We start from the raw sequence: 22,641 nt of genomic DNA on the forward strand, positions 1-22,641 counted from the left end.
GGCCTGTATAGCAGGAACTGGGAGCCAGAGGTCCTCAGGGTACAATTCAGATCCCCAAAAGGTGACCTGTGGCCTTCGTGGTGCAGAGTTTGGGGCCGTTGAATAATGCCATATGCCAGGCTCTTACTGTGTCCTGGGCTCAGTGCTAAGGTTTTAGCCACATAAATATTGCATTGACTCTTAAAACAATCTACGAGGTAGATGCTATGCCCATTTTACAAATGGGAGGAATTGACACTTAGCAGGGGTGAATGATGTGGCAGTAAAGCACAGAGCTGGTTAGAGCACAGGTCTTCCTGGGTCCAAGTCCCTGTGCTCCACCTCCTCCACCCACAGTGTCGGAGTTACAGAGCGGGTGAAGGATGGTCCAGTTTTTCTCAGCAGCCTAGAGCAGGGGAGCAGCCCAGGGTTAAGCAGGTGTGACTCCTCGTGAAGTGCATCCCTGTTTCCTGAGCCCCACTTGCTGTCAGAAACAAAGGTATTGAGGGCTTAGTGAGAGTTTTTCACCATTTCCTGTTGCTTTAGGTCCTCCTGTTTCCAGTTGATTTCTTCCTATTCCAGGGATCTCCTCCCTTCCCCAGGGTCAGAGCAATACACACTGAAGTATTAATAGTAGTGATCAGCGCCTTCAAGACAGCAGGACCCTCCTGTTGCCTTCTGGCCATGGTGTGATGTCCCAGGGCCTGTGGTGCATAAGCAGGTGGAATCTAAGCACTGACCCTGGTCATTCTAAATATAAGGGGAAGAGAGAGGACTAGGAAATCTGGACAGATGCCATTCTCCTCTTCATGGCAAAGCCTTGCTCTTCGGAATCCTTATCTGCATTTAAAATGTGTGGTCTTCAATCATTGTGTCTTGGGATGCTTGGTATGTTTAATTCTATCACAAAAGGCCTCTGGCTTACTTATTAATGAATGTTGAAATTAAGTTGGTCTTTTAAAAAAGATACAGGAGCAAGAAAAAAATTAACTTAGTCTTCGTAAAACAAATATTTGATGAATATTTGTAATCTCTCCCTGAGTGGTTCTAGCCACAGGGGTGTTAACCTGCAGAGCTTCCTAGAAAGAGCACCATGCAAACGGCCATAAATCATTGGCCCTGAAGAAAGAAGATTCTCTCTTCTTCTGCCTCCTGGAATGATGGGAAATAATTACAGAATTGGGATGAAAGAGGAATTATATTATTCTTGTGTCGGCATATGTGCTTTTTATTATGTTTTGATAGGTCTTTATTGTCTGATACTGGAGGAGCAAGGAGAACCAGACATTACTGTCAGCATGTACATTTCATGCTAGGGTTTACCAGAAAGAAATTTAGGATCGACAGTTATCTGAGGCCTGCTGTGTCAGAGCTTGGGGCTTTTATGTGAGCTATCAAATTCAGACCTCACCAGTGTGTTCTGAGGAAGCGTCTCTGCCTGTACTTCACTGGCAGGACCCGCCTGAGGGAGAGTAAACAGCCTCACAGGTGTAGTCCCACAGCTCATGTCTGAGGCCAACATAGCAGCCTGCTCTGCAGGGTTGCCTCTTACCATGCGACTGACTTTCCACCCGGAAAAAATAACTTCTGTGTTAGCGGACAGTCATGTACATGGTCTCTCAGAACACACAGGGAGTCCTTTCTAAAAATCCTATCTTCACAGCATTAGGATGATTATAACTAACACATACTGAGTTATTATATATCAGGATTAGCCTAAGCACTTTGATTTTATTTATTTATTTATTTATTTATTTATTTATTTATTTTATTTTGAGACAGAGTCTTGCTCTGTCACCCAGGCCAGAGTACAGTGGCGATCTTGGCTCACTGCAACCTCTGCCTCCTGGGTTCAAGTGATTCTCCTGCCTCAGCCTCGTGAGTAGCAGGGACTACAGGCACACACCATCACGCCTGGCTAATTTTTGTGTTTTTAGTAGAGATGGGGTTTCAACATGCTGGCCAGGCTGGTCTCGAAATCCTGAGCTTGTGATCCGCCTGCCTCAGCCTCCCAAAGTGTTAGAATTACAGGCCTGAGCCACCACGCCCGGCCAGTACTTTTCTTTTATTAACCCATTTAAACCTCACAATATCTCTGAGGTTGGTTCCATCATTTCGCTGATTGTACAGATGAGAAAACGGAGGCATGAAAAGGCTAAACTATTCGCTGGTGTCTCATAGTCTACAGAGTCAATTCTGGTCTCAGAAATTGCATTTACTGAAAGCCTACCAAGTACCCAGATCTTTAGGGGGTATAGAAGAAGTTTAACTAGAATCTATTTGCTTGTGTATTTAATGAATTTTTTTGTTGAAAAGAGTAAAATGACATGAAATTGGAAATGACTGTGATAAATGATTTCCATAATATAAAAAATTGGTACCAAGTCTTTCTCATCCCTTTCATGCCATGGTTTCATTCTTGCAGTTCTCTTTCTATTACCTTTTTTATTTCCTTAAGAAGACAAAAGGGTAGGGAAACCTTTAAAGTGAGGAAAATGTCAGCTTTTTAATAATGTGCCTACTTGCTACCTCTGTCTTTGATGTCTCCCTGTGGCTCTTGGTCACAATTCAGAGTGAGATGATTGGAGAACATCTTCAGAAGGCATTAGCTATGATCATCTTGCATCATTATCATTACTCAGCCCCTCTGACCTTGGGCCTGTGTGTTCATCTTAGGGCACAGGCCTCAAAAGGACAGGGTACATCAGTGTTTCTAGATGACCTGATTGACACTTGATGCTTGTCTGCCTTGGGCTAAAGCTCTTAGGATTCCTTATATCTCCCCTTCCCACCTTATACTTGTTTCACCCAGGAGAGAGCCTCTGTCATGCCTATCGTCTCCTTCCCTCCTGAGGGCTCAATATCTGGTTAAATTACATGACATAGGAATTGGTTACCATCTATTTTGGCTATTTCCATACACATTCTGAGAACAAAATAAAAGAGCTCTTCTCCATGCCCCTCTCATGATTTCTTCCCATGCCCCGTTTTGGGGAAGGCAGGCCAGTCAAAGCAGTGATGGCTTTGATCAGAGCAACGAGCAGATCATGATTTATTATTGCCAGAGTAGAGAGTGGGCTACATTAGAGGACTGCTTAGACACATGCTTATTCTAGAAAAGGCTGAAGGAAGAAAGAACCACCCCTTTCCCTTCTCTTCTCATCTCCCTTCTGCTGGGAGCACCAGGCTGCCAGTTCCCAACTTCCTCTCCACAGGGAATTGCAGCTGTAAGGTGGCCTCCTGGAGCTGCCTAACTCTGCCTTCACTGAAAATAAGGTGACTGAATTTTAAAGGTGAAATCCTCTGCAGTCATGTCTCCACCACAGCCTTCAAGGTCACTCCCACTTTTTTCTAGACACAAATGGGGTCATTTTTGTATTTCTAATTAACACTCTCCAGACATAAATAAAATTTTAAATTTCTCATTACTATCAGCTGTTTCCACTATGTTTTTCATAGATTGGAATGCAGTTTTAAACAGTTAATAAAATGCTCCAGTACAAGAGCAAAACAAGAAGTTAAAGGACAAAATAGAAACAGAAGATTTTGATGTACTTGAAAATTGATACGTATGTTGTCTGTTCTATTTAGATTACAAACTTAGAGTACTGCATTTGCTTCAGTAAATTTCTTTGTGACTGAGTGCTGCTGCTTACATTGTAATTGGATCTGGGTACAAATATACATTGAACTTATTTTCCAAAAATACTCTCCTTAGAGTGTGGCATGGCAGGAAAGCATACTGTTCCTAATAGTCCTTCCAAACTCCTTTAAAAACTGACCTTTATGGCAAGTTTGTAATGAAGATGTAACACTTTCACTTCTTAAACCATGACTTCAATTTGTGATATAATTAAGGGCAATTACTCCTGTTAGAGATTGTAGACTGGGTTAGGCTGAGCTAATAAATAGCTGTTTGGCTCTAGCATTAGCAAGGATGTCTTCATTAGGGTAGTAATGTGTCAAGAGTGCTAAATAGGTTGCCATGGTATTTGTGGGTTTCAGCCTGGACTCTGGCTTTCCTGAAATTAAAAATGTTCAGCCTTTAATAAAAGGCACTTCCTTACACAGCAAAGCAGACAGAACACTAAATAAGTGAAATGACCAGGGCTCAGGAACTTGATTGCAGAGGCTGATGAATACAGATGTGGATATTTTAAAGTAAGCATTGACTCTGGCAGGCTTTGTTAAAAAAAAAAAAAAGAAAAAAGAAAAGGAAAAAAAAAATGTTTTAGATCTGTATGTCTTCATTTTTCCATTCATTCATCCATCCAGAGGGACTATTCTCCAGCACATGGAAAAGCTGCTGCTCTGCTTCAGAAAACCTTGCCCACACTCAGGACCAGCTAACTCACAGGGATTAGGTCTTACTCATCTTTCAAATCCACAGAGCCTAGCACACAGCAGATGTTCAAGAAATGTTTGCTAAATGAATACATAAATTCTGCTTACCCCTAGGCCAAATTGGCCAAAGAGTCAGACATTTTGGCTTATGATTTTGTTAGTGGTCGACTTCCAGTAGTATCTGAAGACAGTGGATTGTCCTCAGATGCTGTGACGAAGCCCTGGAAATGGAGAATCCGTTGGCCTGTCTGTCTAGGAACAAGGCATTGTGGTTGGATTCACTTATGTAGTGGTTCTCAAAGTGTCCACTGGACCAGCAGGATTCAAATACTGAATCTGCTAAAGATCCTGGGTGACTTATGGGAAGTTATATTATTTCCAGAATTTTACAGTTAAACTATAGTTTTTAAAAAGATGACAGCATACTATAGTTCTCAAATACGTTTTTATTGTGAAAATGTTGTTTTCAAGACCGTGGGGGAAAACACCTAAAACATAAGACCCTGTTTGTTTATCTTTGTGCCTGTTATGCTTAACGTTTCGTGGAAATCTTAATTAGCAGAGAAGTGCAAAATAGTCCTGGATCAGATAGGGGAAGGAGCCAAAAGCTGCCACTCCAAACTGTCCAGCCCACCTGTGCTGTTTGTCTGTGATTTTGATGAACCTGATGGATGATTCTGAACACAGTATTTTTTTTTTCTCTTCACATGAGTTCTCAACGATCCATAGTCCTAAATGTCTCCTTAGCAATTGAGGAATGGGGCTTTGAAAAACTCTTGGGAAGACAAGATAAAAGTTAAAATTCAAAGCATTTCTGGCCAAACCTCAGTTATTTGCAAAATTTGGCTAAAGAGGACATATTATTTCTTAGGTGTCCCGTTAACATTAACTTCATTGCCTAGGAAATAGTGGAATATTAGTTTATGCTATCAGATTATAGATATTACCATTATGAAAAATTCAAAAATTCTGTTTTTTATTAGTAAATAAAAACATGAGCAAATAAAAACATTCTGATGTTTCTAGAATCTAGATCCTAATTAAAGGAGTCTCATTCCAGTCTTATATGTGCTTAAGTTTATGTTTTTCTTTTATAAAAACATACATTTAGGCATTAAACTTAACCCTAATGTAGCAACTGGCTGATTATTAATTCAGAATATATGAAAAGCATTTACCAAGTTGGCCTAATCTGCTCCAGTAGTTTGCATCATAATTAATTTCTTGTCATTAATAGAAGTTCAGATGGCTAATTGATTCTGCTCCTCCTCCTAGGTTTATTTCAATCTACAGAGGACCCAGCCACACCTACAAGGTCCAGAGACTGACGGAATTCACATGCTACTCCTTCAGAATCCAGGCAGCAAGCGAGGCTGGGGAAGGGCCCTTCTCAGAAACCTATACCTTCAGCACAACCAAAAGTGTCCCCCCCACCATCAAAGGTGTGTAGACTGTGTATTCTTTCGTGCTCTCTTGTGAGAGTAAGGAACTGTTGGGACTTATAGAAATAAGCTCTTTTCTGATGTTAAATATAATGTCAGCAAGATAGAATCAAAAGAACATTCTAAAGAAGATTGAGCAATGGGTTGTCTAGGGGAAATGAGAGACCTTGAAAGGAAAGGGCCTACAGATAATGACTTTTCTCTGTATGTATGCGTGTTTATCAACAATAATGGTTAGAAATAAGGGTTAATTCCTGGTGCTGCAGCCCTTAAGACAGTTTACCAAGGAAGGCATCACACTCCCTTTCCTAGACGTTCAGAGAAGCAGAGGTTGGCACTGATCTTTCAGTGACTTTGGTGCCTAGAGACTGACTTAGGCAACTTCAGCAGCCTTTCCCTTTTGGCACACAGCTCTTGGTGTGGAGCGATGCCTTTGGAAAGCTGTAGCAGTGATCTGCTGTAATCTCCTTGGGTACTTATGTTGAAGTTTATGGGTGACTACTTTCCTACTCTGGCCCCTTCATGGGATTGGGTACTGCAGAAGTCATGAGAGCCCCACATATCCAGATCTTCCCCCATGTCTCTTGAGGCTAGTGAACAAAAGACACTCTGCCTGGACCCTACTTCCACTGGGTCTGCTGAGCCTTCAGCCTGTTTTCTAGCCACAGAGCTATGCCTGACTGCAGCTAACTTGCAAGGCAGGAAATAGCAACAGGAGCCATAGCATGCTCAGCCTGTCCACCCAGCCACTCCTGGACTCCTGAGGCCCTGCCTCATCTCCTGCAAATACTGTGGTTCTTGTGGAGGTCCCTGCAGCTTGTCTTTAAAGGGGACAGACAGCACAAGTGGCTTTATCTAGCTGTTGCTCAAAATAATCCTAAGGCTGACAGCGGGGTAAAGTACAACCTGCAGAAAAGATCCTTGCATATGTGTTTGACTCTCTACTCCCACATGAGGAGGTGTGTCAGCTACAACCAGGGCACAAAGTCAATTATAGGAACTCTCCAGGACCTGGGTCAAGGTTTGGCTTGGATTCTATGAACCCCATAGCTCCTTCCAGGATTAGTTTAGGGTAAATACCTTGCTCCTGCTTCCCTGCCCTGAAGACTCTTTGGCAGATTCTTCTTTATGTGACTAAGAAACAAGTATGAATGTGTATACACATGCATGGCCTTGCCAGGTCACTTTGGCAGTAAACGCCCTGGCCCTTTGGTGCAGCTTTGCCTTTCAGTTATCACACAAAAGATGTCTGAGCACACTGTGGCTGCTTTGGTTTGTTAGTACTGAGGAAGGGTGGCTAGATTTATCAATTATCCCACTTCAGTGGTCTTTCTAGTATGAAGGAGTACTATCTTTGCCTCTAAAGTGATTCTTGGTGGGGATACATTTTACAAAAAATACAATGGCACATTGATAGTGCTTGCATCTTCCGACCTTTCTACTTCAGAAGGGCAGTTTTCCCACTCTGACACATGATCAGGTTGTCTTCCTCTCACTCTTCGATTCAGGAAATTATTGTCATAGCTGGAGGACTGTTTAATCTGATAGGCTTCTTTATTTAGTTTTTTCATAAAATGCTTGGAATTTTGGCCAAGTATTTCCAGCATAGGCTCCTTTTTTTCTTCTTCTTTCTTCTTTCTTCCTTCTTCCTTCTTCCTTCTTCCTTCTTCCTCTTCCTCCTCCTCCTCCTCCTCCTCCTCCTCTTCTTCTTCTTCTTCTTCTTCTTCAAAGCATTATTTTTCTGAAACAGTGTCACACAGAATTGCAAGTAGAAACAACTCTCTCTAAAGAATTAGTTGCATGTAATTAGGGGTTGAAGTATAAGGGGGTTCAGACAGGAGATATACGTTCTAGTTACAAAATAGGAAAATGTCATATTGAATCATAGAAGTTATGAAAATATTTTTTAAATCTAGAATATTTTAAGTGCCTTACTACAGACTAATATAATTTAGTTTAAATGAGAATGAGGAGTTCAGTAGGTGAAAAATAAAATATATATAAATATAATTTAATTTTTAAAGGCTTTCAGTGCTACCCATTCTCCAGGACTGGTCTCACATGTCACCTGCTCCTCAAACTTTCCTTAGATCCCCACCCAGATATGCTCTTTTCCTCCCCTGGAAATTCCCAGTCTTTTGTTTGTATCTCTCATTTTTATTCTCTGATGTTTCTTTTTGTATGCATCTCATACCTTGCTCTCCCCTTCCTTCAACTAAATCTTAAGTTTCTTGAAAACAGGGTTTACCTTGCCTGTTTTTGCATCTCCCAGAATACCTAGTACAGGGCCTAAGCCATAGAGGATACTCAGTCGCCATAGGAGAAAAAAAGATGTGATCCACATCAAGCTGTTATTCATGGGATAATGGGCAAAGGATTTTTCATTAATGGCTTTTTAGTCATGGAGTAACTTCTCCTTGCCTAAAGGGCACCCTGATGGTTTTATGAGTGGCTGGGTAAATAAACTCCTCTCTCAGGGCAAACACAGGCACAATCTTGCTCTCTCGTGGATTCTCACAAATAGTGCTAAAGTGTTGACTATTAACATGATACTTTGAATTTTGAGCTTGGATGTGTGGATTTGTATTTCAGCACCTCGAGTAACACAGTTAGAAGGAAATTCATGTGAAATTTTATGGGAGACGGTACCACCAATGAAAGGGGACCCTGTTAACTACATTCTACAGGTATTGGTTGGAAGAGAATCTGAGTACAAACAGGTAAGAACCAGTGTACATGGCACATGTGCGACTGAGTGTGGCTGGCTCCATGCCTCTGCTCATTGCTATGAATGACTCAGTGAACTATATTTTTCTTAAAATCAATGATAGAAACTGCCTAACTTGTACTTATTACATAATTCTTCAGAGTGTGTGAAGCCTAGTTTACATTTCGTATATGGTGGTATTCATCTTCAATTTTCAGTTCTCAAGCATATGCTCGTCTTAAAGAGTTGTAAAGTGTTTATTTGTATTTGACATCGATGGTGAGGTTTGCATGTATCAAAGTCTGTATGTAATTGAAAACTAAAGTACCTGTGATTTTACTATAGAGGGGAAGTAGTCTCTCTTTTTGTTGTTGTTAGTATTGATCTTTTTAAATTATTATTATACTGTAAGTTCTGGTATACATGTGTAAACATGCAGGTTTGTTACATAGGTATACTTGTGCCATGGTGGTTTGCTGTGCCCATCAACCTGTCATCTACATTAGGTATTTCTCCTAATGCTATCCCTCACCTTGACCCCCACCCCCTGTCAGGCCCCAGTGTGAGATGTTCCCCTCCCTGTGCCCATATGTTCTTGTTGTTCAACTCCCACTTGTAAGTGAGAACATGCAGTGTTTGGTTTTCTGTTCCTGTGTTAGTTTGCCAAGAATAATGGTTTCCAGCTTCATCCATGTCCCTGCAAAGGACATGAACTAATTCTTTTTTATGGCTGCATAATATTCCATGGTGTATATGTGCCACATTTGCTTTATGCCTAACATTGATGGGCATTTGGGTTTGTTCCAAGTCTTTGCTATTGTGAATAGTGCTGCAGTAAACATATGTGTGCATGTGTCTTTATAGTAGAATGATTTATAATCCTTTGGGTATATACCCAGCAATGGGATTGCTGGTCAAATGGTATTTCTGGTTCTAGATCCTTGAGGAATTACCACACTGTCTTCTACAATAGTTAAACCAATTTACACGCCCACCAACAGTGTAAAAGTGTTCCTATTTCTCCACATCCTCTCCAGCATCTGTGGTTTCCTGCCTTTTTAATGACTGCCATTATAACTGGCATGAGATGGTATCTCATAGTGATTTTGATTTGCATTTCTCCAATGACAAGTGATGATGAGCTTTTTTTCATATGTTTGTTGGCCGCATAAATGTCTTCTTTTGAGAAGTGTCTGTTCATATCCTTTGCCCACTTTTTAATGGGGTTGTTTGTTTTTTCCTTGTAAATTTGTGTAAGGTCCTTGTAGATGCTGCATATTAGCCCTTTGTCAGATGGATAGATTACAAAAATTTTCTCCCATTCTGTAGGTTGCCTGTTCACTTCGATGATAGTTTCTCTTCCTGTGCAGAAGCTCTTTAGCTTACTTAGATCCCATTTGTTAATTTCGCTTTTGTTACCATTGCTTTTGGTGTTTTAGTCATGAAGTCTTTACCCATGCCTATGTTCTAAATGGTATTGCCTAAGTTTTCTTCTAGGGTTTTTATGGTTTTAGGTCTTACGTTTAAATCTTTAATCCATCTTGAGTTAAATTTGTATAAGTGGTAAGGAAGGGGTCCAGTTTCAGTTTTCTGCATATAGCTAGCCAGTTTTCCCAACACCATTTATTAAATAGAGAATCCTTTCCCCATTTCTTGTTTTTGTCAGGTTTGTCAAAGATCAGAGGGTTGTAGATGTGTGGTGTTATTTCTGAGCCCTCTGTTCTGTTCCATTGGTCTATATATCTGTTTTGGTACCAGTACCATGCTGTTTTAGTTACTGTAGTCATGTAATATAGTTTGAAGTCAGGTAGCGTGATGCCTCCAGCTTTGTTCTTTTATGCTTAGGATTGTCTTGGCTATACATGCTCTTTTCTGGTTCCACATGAAACTTAAAATAGTTATTTCTAATTCTGTGAAGAAAGTCAGTGGTAACCTGATGGGAATAGCATTGAATCTATATATTACTTTGGACAGTATGGCCATTTTCATATTGATTCTTCCTATCCATGAGCATGGAATGTTTTCCATTTGTTTGTGTCCTCTCTTATTTCCTTGAGCAGTGGTTTGTAGTTCTCCCTGAAGAGGTCCTTCACATCTCCCGTAAGTTGTATTCCTAGGTATTTTATTCTCTTTGTAGCAGTTGTGAATGGGAGTTTGCTCATGATTGGGCTATTTGTCTATTATTGGCATATAGGAATGGTTGTGATTTTTGCACACTGATTTGGTATCCTGAGACTTTGCTGAAGTTGCTTATCAGCTTAAGGAGTTTTGGGGCTGAGACAATGGGGTTTTCTAAATATACAATCATGTCATCTAGGGGAAGTAGTCTTAACCTAACTACTGAAGCCTACATTCTGTCTACCTTTTTTGTAGAAGTAATGGAAGGTTAAGGGAGATGATGCATAGGCCCTGGAGGCCTATGATTCAGAAGCTCTAAGTCATGCATGTCACCCTTTAATGTCAAAGGAATCACCTGGGAATCTGTTAAAATGCAGATTCTGACCTGGTAGGTCTTCGGTGGAGATTCACCCTCCCAGGTGACACTGACATTGCTGATCCATGGACCGTAATTTGAGTAGCAAGGCTCTGTAGATCACATAATAAACCCATGTAAGAGAGAATGCAGTTGGAATATAGCCAGATAAGAAATTAGTTTTATCATGGTTCATAGCCCTTGTTGATTCTTAATTCTTCCAAAGAAGAATCAGATCACTGACTCTGAAGGATTTAGATACTCTACAGGCTTTCATAATAGTCCCTAGAATGTGTTTTTGTCAAATCAGAGTATAAATATTATGTATTCCATTAGGAAAGCTGAGGTGCATTCTTCATCAGCACTTTTAGTAGGGGCATTCATTTATATCAAACATAAATGCCACCTGTTTTCTGAAACACTAGCATAATTTATAAAAAAAAAACTTTGTTCAGTTCCAAATACACAAGTAGAAAATCATTTGATTCAGAGTTTCCACTAAATTGCTCATTGGTGTTTGCTATATGATAAAGAATATTGGCAAATAAAATGTGTTTAAAAATAAAAGGTAATTTTGGACATTTTGCTGTACTTTGTTATGATGTATCCGAAAAAAGATTGAATTGTTTTAAACAAAAAACTTTATCCTAAATATGACATCTACCAGTGTCAATTAACATCAGTGGATGATGTCACCAAAGTTTCCATGATTCCTCTTAAATAAGAACAAAGACACTATGGTTCCTTTTATTTTTGAATCTCATTTTGTACAATATATTCCATTTCAGAGTAAATAACTTACATGTGTAATTGTTTCATTTTACCAGAAAGATATGATTGGTTTCAGGGTCTTAGCTCAAATAGAGAGCAGAGAATTTATTCTGTTCCATAGCAATGTGAAAGTAGTTAAAATGAGGTGTTAAGAAATTTTACAACATATCATTTGATGCTCAACGATAATTCATTTCCCAACAATACATTGATCGCACATTTGTTATTGTATTGTAAAAATCTTTTATTCTACGTGCTGTGTTTTCCACGTGTTCTTGGAAAAATGTTCTGCTTCCCAAAGCACAGTGCATGCTGTTTTCTGTTGAAAAAAGCAGCATCGTTTGCTTGATATCTATACACATCAGGCATTGCCAAACTATAGGAGAATCTATTCAGTAATTTAGATTTTATTGGCAGATGGTCTGTTTTGAATCTGTTGTCTGTTTAATGTTACCTATTTAGACCCGTGGCCGTATAAATGCTAATATACTCATGCATAATCATGTGTATGCCACAGAATATTTTTCTTAATGTAACCAGTTATAAACAAAATGTTTCTTGTTGTAAACAGATGAAAGAAAACACAGTACTGTACGGCAGGCTCAGTAGATGAGGGTTAGCATTCTCCACACGCCCATGTGCTTCCTGCATTTACCAAGAAATGATTAAGGAGAATAGTGGTACATGAAAAGCCACAGTTGAGTCAGGGACAATTTGTACTGGTTCCTTTTTTTTTTCTTGGACTTCTCCCTATTTAGCAAACATTAACTTAAACATGATGTTTTAGTACTTCATTCATTGTTCTGGACATGAGCTAGGGAATGAAACATATTTATGTGTGCAGAACAATGGTTAAAATAATTATAGTTCAAGGATAACAGGCAACAGGCTTTGAATTCATAGAGGCAAAGCAAAAGAAAATGAGAGGTAATTATTGCTGTACATCCACCACAGCGGAGCTACAGGCTCACTGTGTATACCTCAATTATAGCACTAATCAGACAGGACCCACTAATACATGGGCTTGTGTTATTCATTTTTATTTTTCCAGTACTGGCACATAGTTTGGCACTCAGTAAATGTTTCCTGCATGCGTGAAAGACGCAGTTTCAAAGCACCAGGGTTATTTATACCTGCAGTGGTGACGAGAGTAAACTTCAGCATAGAAAGAAAAAAATCTCCCCTAATAGGATAATATCCTCTTCCCCCACGCTCTTTTTTGTTTTTGTTTTTCTTTTTGTTTTTTGGACACAGTCTCACTGTGTCGCCCAGGCTGCAGTGCAGTGGCGCCATCTCAGCTCACTGCAAGCTCCGCCTCCCGGGTTCAGGCCATTCTCCTGCCTCAGCCTCCCGAGTAGGTGGGACTACAGGCGCCCGCCACCATGCCCGGCTAATTTTTTGTATTTTTAGTAGAGACAGGATTTCACTGTTTTAGCCAGGATGGTCTCGATCTCCTAACCCCGTGATCCGCCCACCTCGGCCTCCCGATGTGCTGGGATTACAGGCGTGAGACACCGCGCCCGGCCCCTCCCCCAAGCTCATTTTTATAGGCAACATATGACAAGGGCCATGGCCTTTTCTGATGTTTTGCTGAAGCATCAACTCTAACTTTGCCTTGGTTCTAGGTGATTCCCTTTCTGTTGTTCAAGTGTCACGATGTGGGCCAAGCAGCTGATTTTAATTATTAATCTATTAACTTGAAGTATTAAATTATTACTCACAGTTTTACTCTTCATTAGATTGCATGCATATTTGGTTTGCCTTTTGCCATTTAATAAACATTCCAAGCACAGCTTTTTCTCCAGGAAGCTTAAAACTTCTTTTCAAACAGGATTAACTGTAAAGTATTCTTTGAAAGAACGAAAATTGTGTCTATATGCATGTGACTTCTTATTTTGCACAAGATATGGCATAGACAGTTTCATGCATAATAAGAAGTAAAGCAAAACAATTCATATTCATATTCCTGTTCAGGCAGCAATAACTTTTACAAGAAGTATTGAATATAAGCATTGAAGACAAGGAAAGGATCAACAAATTGTGAGAAATTATTACCCATTGGCAGTCAAAATTTATGAAAAATTACTGAAATTCTTGGTGCTCAGATTTGTTTCATAAAGAAAACCTCTGAAGTATCTAGAAATCTATAAAGCTCCACATTTAATTTGATGGTATTTCTGTATCAATATATTTTTATCTTGTATCATTCTTAGAATATAGTATCAAGGCCTGCATTGATTCTACATGGTATCACAAAAAGTACCACAAGGAAAGATCTTCTCTTGACCAAAGTATTTTAAAGTCTTGGGAGTCTGCAACACATCCTGGCTGGAGCCTCCTTTTTTTTTTTTTTTTTTTTTGAGATGGAGTCTTGTTCTGTCACCCAGGCTGGAGTACAGTGGCATGATCTCGGCTCACTGCAACCTCCACCTCCCGGGTTCAAGTGATTCTCCTGTCTCAGCTTCCCAAGTAGATAGGATTAAAGGCACCTGCCACCATGCCAGGCCAATTTTTGTATTTTTAGTAGACATGGGATTTCACCATGTTGGCCAGGCTGGTCTTAGACTCCTGACCTCAAGTGATCCACCTGCCTCAGCCTCTCAAAATGCTGGGATTACAGGCATGAGCCACCACACCCAGCCGGCTAATTTATTTTTGTGTTTTTAGTAGAGATGGCATTTCACCTTGTTGCCCAGGCTGGTCTCAAACTCCTGACCTCAAGTGATCCACCCGCCTCAACCTCCCAAAGTGCAGGGATTACAGGCGTGAACCACCATGACTGGCCCCTTCATCATATTTTTTTAATGACTTTCAACTCATTTCCCTAATACAGAAATTAAACAATGAGGCTATGACTGTCTCATAGCACAGTTTTTTATTTCTGCATGAATAAAGGGTCAAATTTAGAACAAAGTAAAAATAGATCAAGATAGACCTCTTTAAAAACCATCATTTATTTTACTGATTCTTAGTTTGTTTTAGTTTTATAGGTTCATTTAAGTATCTGAAGGCTATGACCTCTTATATCAGAAAAATTCCCATACATGTACCCATACCTCTACTTAAAATTTCATGTGAAATGAAATGATAGCCACTTCCATGGAGTCCAGGTAGAGGACCCCTGGTTTATTGAGAAACTGTCAGGTGTTTTACATTGTTAGGGATTCCTGGGTAGTCCTCTAAGAGTTTATAGGCCCACTGGGTGAAAACCCCCGGGAAGCAGTTCAGTAATGGTACCCTTGCCTGTCATATTTGGCTCAAGGACAAAGTTACCATAGTCATGTAATTCTTGAGGAATTAATTCACCTACCTGAGTCTTGGCTTTCTCATTGTAACTCTAACTCCGATGGTTACTGTGAGCATTAGATCATTCAGTCATGAGAAGGAGCTGTACAGATGACAACATGGTGCAATTATATCTCCCTTTCAGTCCTTGGGAGGGGTGACATTAGTAAAGAGATGAAGGTAAGCCTCCAGCAGCCGAGCATGCACTGTTCTCGCCACCCTTCCCAAAAAGCTTCCTGTTATTTACAGGATTTCAGCTATGCAGCATGTTATTTTGAATTAAGGGTTATGGATTCTTCATTTCAGTTGTCTGGGTATTACTTTAAATCCTCTCATTTGGAATAAACATGTCAAGATTACTTTAAAATATATTGTTCATCAAATCAAGAACAGAAATAGTCTTTGTAAAAATAATAATGCTTCTATACTTATTCCAATATTATGATTGGTTACTTCAATAAAAAACATCTCAAATGGAGCCGTGCCGTTTAAATTGGATTGAGTCAAAAGGAAAAGCCCATAATGGTGCCTTTGTCAAAATGAATGAAAACAAAGGGACACAAGGCGTGGCCTGCTGCCCTGATGCGCAGAGCTGCACAGTCCTGGGGCAGGCACAGCTGTATGGCAGGCCTGGCAACATGGTGATTTTTGTGACATCATTAGTTCCTAAATACTGTGGGTTGTAAGTGTCTGTGGCCATGCCTGGACACCAAGTCAGCATCATGAGGCTCCCCTTCCGTTTGACTTCTGCAAGTCCTATATTTGTAGGCCCCAAGGGTCCATGGCTCCAAGCATTTGTCCTAGAGTGTTACACATGATTCCTGCAAGGGGGGGGGCAGGGAAAGTACAATAAAGTAGCAATATAATATGTCATGTTGACATTTCTTAGATGCCTACTGCATTCCAAGCCCCGTCCTATGAGGTTGCTACATGTTATCCCACTTCATCTTAATCCGTAATCCCATAATCACACGAGTCTGTTATCTTCATGTGGGGGCGGGGTATGTTTCTCATCTGCAGAAGGTTGTCACCTTCAAGGGACAGGTATTACAAAGATGTTGAATTAATTTTCAGTTATTTGGGGTTCTTAATCGTATCTGGGGCTTTTGGATCTCATATTTTAGTTTTAAAACCCCATCAGTTTCATCAGTTTATAGTTAATAACATAGGTTTACAAGTGTAATAACTCAAAAATTTATTTCATTTAGTTGTATAAAATATGATTGGCTTATTCCCCATGCAACCATTTAGTTAAAAAAATTGAGACATTACATTTCATTTTAAAGCTCGTCTTTGTTACTTTCTTTGAACCTGAAAATCCTTAATCTGTTACTCTAAAAAAATCTTCACTGAGATATGACTGGCCTCACCACACTGGTCTGTGTGAATTTGCTGGCTTTTAAGGACATCATAGTCACAGCCAAGATAGACAAGCTATGAAGTATGTGTGCTTTCACATTTACATATTTATATAACTAGAAGAGTATTTGCAAAGTTTTAATATTTGGATCACTTCAAAAACTATTAGAACATATTAGAAAAACTATTCACGTGTTGGGGGTGGCTCATGCCTGTAATCCCAGCACTTTGGGAGGCCGAGGCGGGCAGATCACAAGATCGAGAGATAGAGACCATCCTGGCTAACACAGTGAAACCCCGTCTCTACTAAAAATACAAAAAAACTAGCCGGGCGTGGTGGCGGGCACCTGTAGTCCCAGCTACTCGGGAGGCTGAGGCAGGAGAATGGCATGAACCCGGGAGGCGGAGCTTGCAGTGAGCGAAGATCGCCCCACTGCACTCCAGCCCGGGCGACAAGAGTGAGACTCCATCTCAAAAAAAAAAAAAAAAAGAAAAAAGAAAAACTATTCACGTGCATAAAATATACTAGAAACTCCATATTTTCTATCAATAGACTCTATTTTTTACTGCACCTATACCAAACTCTCTCTTGCCCCTATGGTCTGTGTGTGCATCTGAATGCTTACTGTTCACATTTACTTGTTTCTCTTTTCAGACACTGTGGTATCAGAACGTCTACTCTTTGAGTATTTGAGGGTTCTAATTAGAGAACATTCACTGAGCATCTACTTTGTTCAAGCCATTGTGCTGGTTGCTGTGGAGATATGGAAATAATAGAACACTGTCTCACTCAATATATTTATCTTAAATGTAAAAAAGATAATGTTAACATTGTGTTGGCAAGGCTTGTGAAAGAGGGAAGCTGTTCCTATTAAAATAACAAGAATAGCTAAAAGAAAAACATTTACAAATTAAAAGCTAACTTTTGATTAGGCTTTTGTTAAGAAAGTTCCCTTCAGTTAGCTATTCATATTATTTTACTATGTTTTTTGCCTAATGGTACAAGAAAAGTAGGATTCCTTTATTTTTAAAATACATTTTCAGATATCTTCCACTCTACAAAGTTAAAGTTGGGAAGTTTCGTTAAAATTAATATATGAAGTCTTTGTTCAAGAGTCTCTAAATTGGGTTTCTGGGAAATTAAATATACGTTTGGGCTCACTTTTTTTTTTTTTTTAATCTTACCAGGGTTTGTCTTGAACTCCTGACCTCAAATGATCCTCCCATTGAGCCCACTTTTTAAAAGAGAATGTAGCCATACAAATTCTGGAAACTGTAGAAATAATTAAAATAGATATAAATGTACATTTATATTCACTTTCCAGAAGTCTCCAAAACATTTGTGGGGCTAGGTTATTAAGTGGTTTTGTACAGCGACGTCATTGTTTGATGGCAGAAATTAGAGGCCACATCACAAAAACACTGTCCAAGTGTTTAGCAGAAACTGAGCAGGGAGCTGCTTTCGATAACATCATAAAAGATAGTGTTTTCCTTTATGAAGCAGCAGGAGCCATGGTAGGATGATTTAGAAGGTCTTTCATGGAAATACCAGGGAGTTAGCCGCGAGATATGGAAAGACAAAGTCAGAGGCCATGAAACCTGGACACAATGTCACACTGTAGTCATTAGAAGAGGAGTAAAGTGGAGGACAATAATGGAACAGGCAGAGCTGGGGCAATTTCAGTGGTGAGGGTCGGTGTTTGAGTTAGAAGTGGGATCTCATCTGGGATCCACAACTCCCCTTATTTGCTAAAAGACTTAAAAGAAATTAACAGCCTCTCTGAGCCTTAGTTTCTTCGTCTCTAAAATGAAAGTAATGATATTTACCTGACAGCGTAATTAAGAAGATTAAATTCAATAAAGCAGACTTACCCTCCAGCATATTCCTTTTACAAAGCATATTCCACATCCGTTTTCTCGATTGATCCTCAATCTCCTTTGGAGTAATATTACTATAAGGTACTGGTTCTAGCTCTGTGTTAAAGATGAGAAAACTAAGGCACAAAGCTGTTACTTGCATGAGATCACAGACCTAGTAAGTAGCAGAGCAAGGACTTAGAGTGAAATCCTGATTCCAGTTTCTGTGCTTGAGAAATGTCTGCTTAATGCTTCCTAGTGCCAAGTCACACCAGCCAGACCCAGCTCCCAGGATTGCACAGAGAAAAAGAACTCTTAATGACTACGTTATTTGACCCTTTGATAATCAGGGTAAACAAATATTTCAAGAGGTGTCACCTGCAAAAGAATCAATGAAAGAAGTATATCAGAAAACTTTGCTCAGATGTCAGCTTTTCTCCAACTTGATAAACATCCCAACATTAACTTATCACCACCATAGAGTCTCAGAATAAATTGTATACCTGTGACTTTGAAGATAGGGAAACCAAAGCCCAGATAGCAAATGTGGAAGGACTTGCTTTATCAACCTGGTATAGTCCCAGAGGTTGCAAATTACCCCCTTCATAAACAGTTTCCAAGAAAAGCATTCTATACTTAAGAAATTAAATATAAATTAAGAAAATAAAGAACATTCACAACTAAAAGCTCTGTTTAAAGAAAAAAAAAATGGCTATTGTTTTCCTGAGACCCCCCACATGTTGGGAAGTAACTTACAGAGAGGCAGTTTCCTTGTGGTGTAGTCTGAACTCTTGAATAGCTGGCTGTGTATGGATTGGGGCAGTCACCATAACGATGGGCTCATCTTCAAACATTCATTTAGATTCATCATTGGAACTGTGAGCAGTGAGAAAGGAATTGTCTCTCAGGACTGCGAGGGGTTTGCTTACAGCTCTTCTTAGTTGCTGCAGCCTAGGCTATTTGTAACTCAAAACAGCTATGGCACATGCCACAATTTTAAGAAACAAGATAACTCATCAGGAGGAATGTGCTTAAAATCTTATAAAAAGAATAACAAAAGCAAGATAAACCTGGAAAAGTATAAGTAGTAAGCAGAATTGGTTGTCTGGAGTTTAGTCACTAAGCAAACATATAATAATAAGATGCTTGAAGTAAAGTTTGAAAATGAGGGAGGAATCTCTTTAAAAGGGTAACTACCAGGTGAACATTGGAAGCCTGGCCTCTATTCCAAATCATAAGATCCTTTTGCTGTCTTTCAATCTGGACCCAACACTAAATTCATGTCCAGTGCACTTGTATTCACTAATGGAATGTCCTGTTTCTTGGTGGAAGTTTACACAGTGGGCTTTAGAAACATGTAGTAGAGACGTTTATAGATTCCCACTAACTAAATAGCTGGCAAGTTTTTCAGGCAAAGTTGAATTTGTTGGAAATTCATTTCTAGGGTATTTGTATTAATAGGCAGAATTATTTGGATTGAATTCATCAATAAAAAGACATTAAGTAACTGGATGAAATTTTTCTTTTTCTTTCTTTTTTTTTTTTTTTTTTTTTTTTTGAGACAGAGTGTCACTCTGTCTCCCAGGCTAGAGTGCAGTAGCACAATCTCGGCTCACTGCAACTTCCACCTCCCAGGTCCAAGTGATTCTCCTGCCTCAGGCTCCTGAGTATCTGAGATTAAGTAATCTGGGATTACAGGCATATGCCATCCCACACGGCTAATTTTTATATTTTTAATAGAGATGAGGTTTCATCATGTTGGTCAGACTGGTCTTGAACTCCTGACTTCAGGTGATCCACCCACCTCGGCCTCCCAAAGTGCTGGGATTACAGGCATGAGCCACCGTGCCCAACCATGAATTTTTTTTTTTAAGACCCAACAGTATGCTACCTACAAGGGTCACCTCACTTTTAAGGACACACATAGACTGAAAGTGAAAGGTTGGAAAAAGATTACTCCATGCAAATAGAAACCAGAAGAAAGCAGGGATAGCTAAATTTATATGAGACAAAATAGACTTTAAGTCAAAAACTATAAAAAGGACATTATATAATGATAAGAGCATCAATTCCTCAAGAGGATATAATAGTTATAAATATGTATGCACCCAACATTGAAGCACCTAAATACATAAAATATTGAAGAATCTGAAGGGAGGGATAAATTGCAATATAATAATAGTAGGAGACTTTCATAAACATTGGACTTGAACAAATTAATAAACATTGGACTTGAACAATACTGTAGACCAAATGGGCCTAATTGACATTTCATCCAACAGCAACTGTATACACATCCTTCTCAATCATACATGGAACATTCTCCAGGATAGATCAAATGTTAGGGCACAACACAAGCCTCAGCAAATTTTAGAAGCCTGAAATTATATCAAGTGTCTTTTCAGACCACAGTGTTAAGAAACTAGAAATCAATACCAGAAGGAATTTTGGAAAATTCACAAATACATGGAAATAAAAAACATGCTTCTGAACAACAAATGGGTCAATGAAGAAATTAAATGGAAGTTTAAAAATCTTTTGAGGCAAATGGAAATACAACATATTAAAATGTGTGGGATATGGCTGGGCGCGGTGGCTCACGCCTGTAATCCCAACACTTTGGGAGGCCGAGGCTGGTGGATCACAAGGTCAAGAGATCAAGACCATCCTGGCTAACACGGTGAAACCTCGTCTCTACTAAAAATACAAAAAATTAGCCGGGCGTGGTGACGGGCGCCAGTAGTCCCAGCTACTCGGGAGACTGAGGCAGGAGAATGGCGTGAACCCGGGAGGTGGAGCTTGCAGTGAGCCAAGATTGTGCCACTGCACTCCAGCCTGGGCGACAGAGCAAGACTCTGTCTCAAAAAAAAAAAAAAAAAAAAAAAAAAAAAGTATGGGATACAGCAAAAGCAGTTCTAAAAGCAAAGTTTAAACACCTACATCAAAAAGGAAGAGAGATCCCAACCTAACATTATACCTCACGGAACTGCGGGGAGGGAGAAACTAAGTCCAAAGTTAGCAGAAGGAAAGAAATAAGATGGAAACAGAAATAAACGAAGGAGACTAGAAAAACAGTACGAAGATCAACCAAACTAAGAGTTGTTTTCTTTGAAAAGAGAAAATCAACAAATCTTTAGCTGAGCCAAGAAGACACAAAATCAGATACCACAGAAATACACAGGAACATTTGAGACTATTAGGAATAAATATATGCCAACAAATTGGATAACCTAGAAGAAATGTATAAATTTCTAGATGTATACAACTTACCAACACTGAAGAAATAGAAAATCTAATAGACCAATGGGTGAGGAGATGAAGTCAGTAAGTTTTCCATCAAAGAAAACCCTAGGACCTGATGGCTTCATGGCTGAACTCTACCAAATATTTAAATAACTAATACCAGTCCTTCTCAGATTCTTTCAAAAAAGTAAATGAGGAGGAAATACTTCCAGACTCTTTTTTGCAAGGCCAGCATTATCCTCATACCAAAGGCAGGCAAGGACATTACAAAAAATAATAATAATAAATTACAGGCCAATATCCTTTATGAACATAGATGTAAAAATCCCCAATATAATACTAGCAAACCCAATTCAACAAATTCAACAATACATTAAAGGATCATCCCCCATGATCAAGTAGGATTTATCCCTGGGATGCAAGGATGATTCAGTGTACCCAAATCGACAAATGTGTGATACATCATTAACAGAATGAAAGCCAAAAACCATATAATTATCTCATTAGATGCAAAGAAAGTGTTTGACAAAATTGACAAGTTTATTAAAATAGTTTGTTGCTGAGTTATTTTTCAGTTCTAAATATCAATAATAATAATAGCTAACTCCTACTGTGCACTAACTTCATACCAGGTGTGTTTTAAGCACCTCACAGGTATTAACTCAGTGCTACTCAGATAGAGTTCTGTTAATTTTATTTTCTTTTTTAATTAGCCAAATCTCTTATTGATTTGGTTTTGTTTCAGCTATTTTTTCTATCCATTGACTCTAATATAAGCCATAAATTTTTATGCAATTTTAATCTGATTATCATTTCCTCTTAAGTTTTTTGAGGATTGGTTTCATTTTGCTAGAAGAACCTTGTGAGACCTTCTTCCTCTATCCCCGTTCAGAGACTTTTGTTAGTTTCAGTCAACCAAAATGTGATAATGTCTAAGTAAACTGGTCATTTTCAAGTTTCTATAATAGTAAGCCTCTTGATGATTAGTGTTAACAAATAGGAAGAAAACATCCCAGATTCTTAATAGAAGTAATCAGATTTGTCATACAGAGATGGAAACTCAAGACAGACCACCACATTATTTAAATGTTAGTTTGTGATAAAGTGGGCTACATCCAAAAAAATTCCTCAGGAAAACAATTAGGCATGCCAGAAAACTGGGAGAAAATATTCTCAACACA

General features: G+C 39.2%; 1 protein-coding gene across 4 annotated transcripts in view; it reads left to right on the plus strand.

The window, feature by feature from the left end:
* The window catches only part of FNDC3B (fibronectin type III domain containing 3B), a 363,872-nt gene that overhangs the window by 336,178 nt on the left and 5,053 nt on the right, over nucleotides 1-22,641 (plus strand). For all 4 annotated transcript variants that reach the window (XM_005546389.4, XM_045385094.2, XM_005546390.4 and 1 more), the window contains 2 exons: nucleotides 5,599-5,765; nucleotides 8,358-8,485. In XM_005546389.4, coding sequence (XP_005546446.1) covers nucleotides 5,599-5,765; nucleotides 8,358-8,485 — 295 coding nt within the window. The remainder of the gene's footprint in view (nucleotides 1-5,598; nucleotides 5,766-8,357; nucleotides 8,486-22,641) is intronic.

Source organism: Macaca fascicularis, chromosome 2 (assembly GCF_037993035.2).
Source record: "Macaca fascicularis isolate 582-1 chromosome 2, T2T-MFA8v1.1".
NCBI lineage: Eukaryota > Metazoa > Chordata > Mammalia > Primates > Cercopithecidae > Macaca > Macaca fascicularis.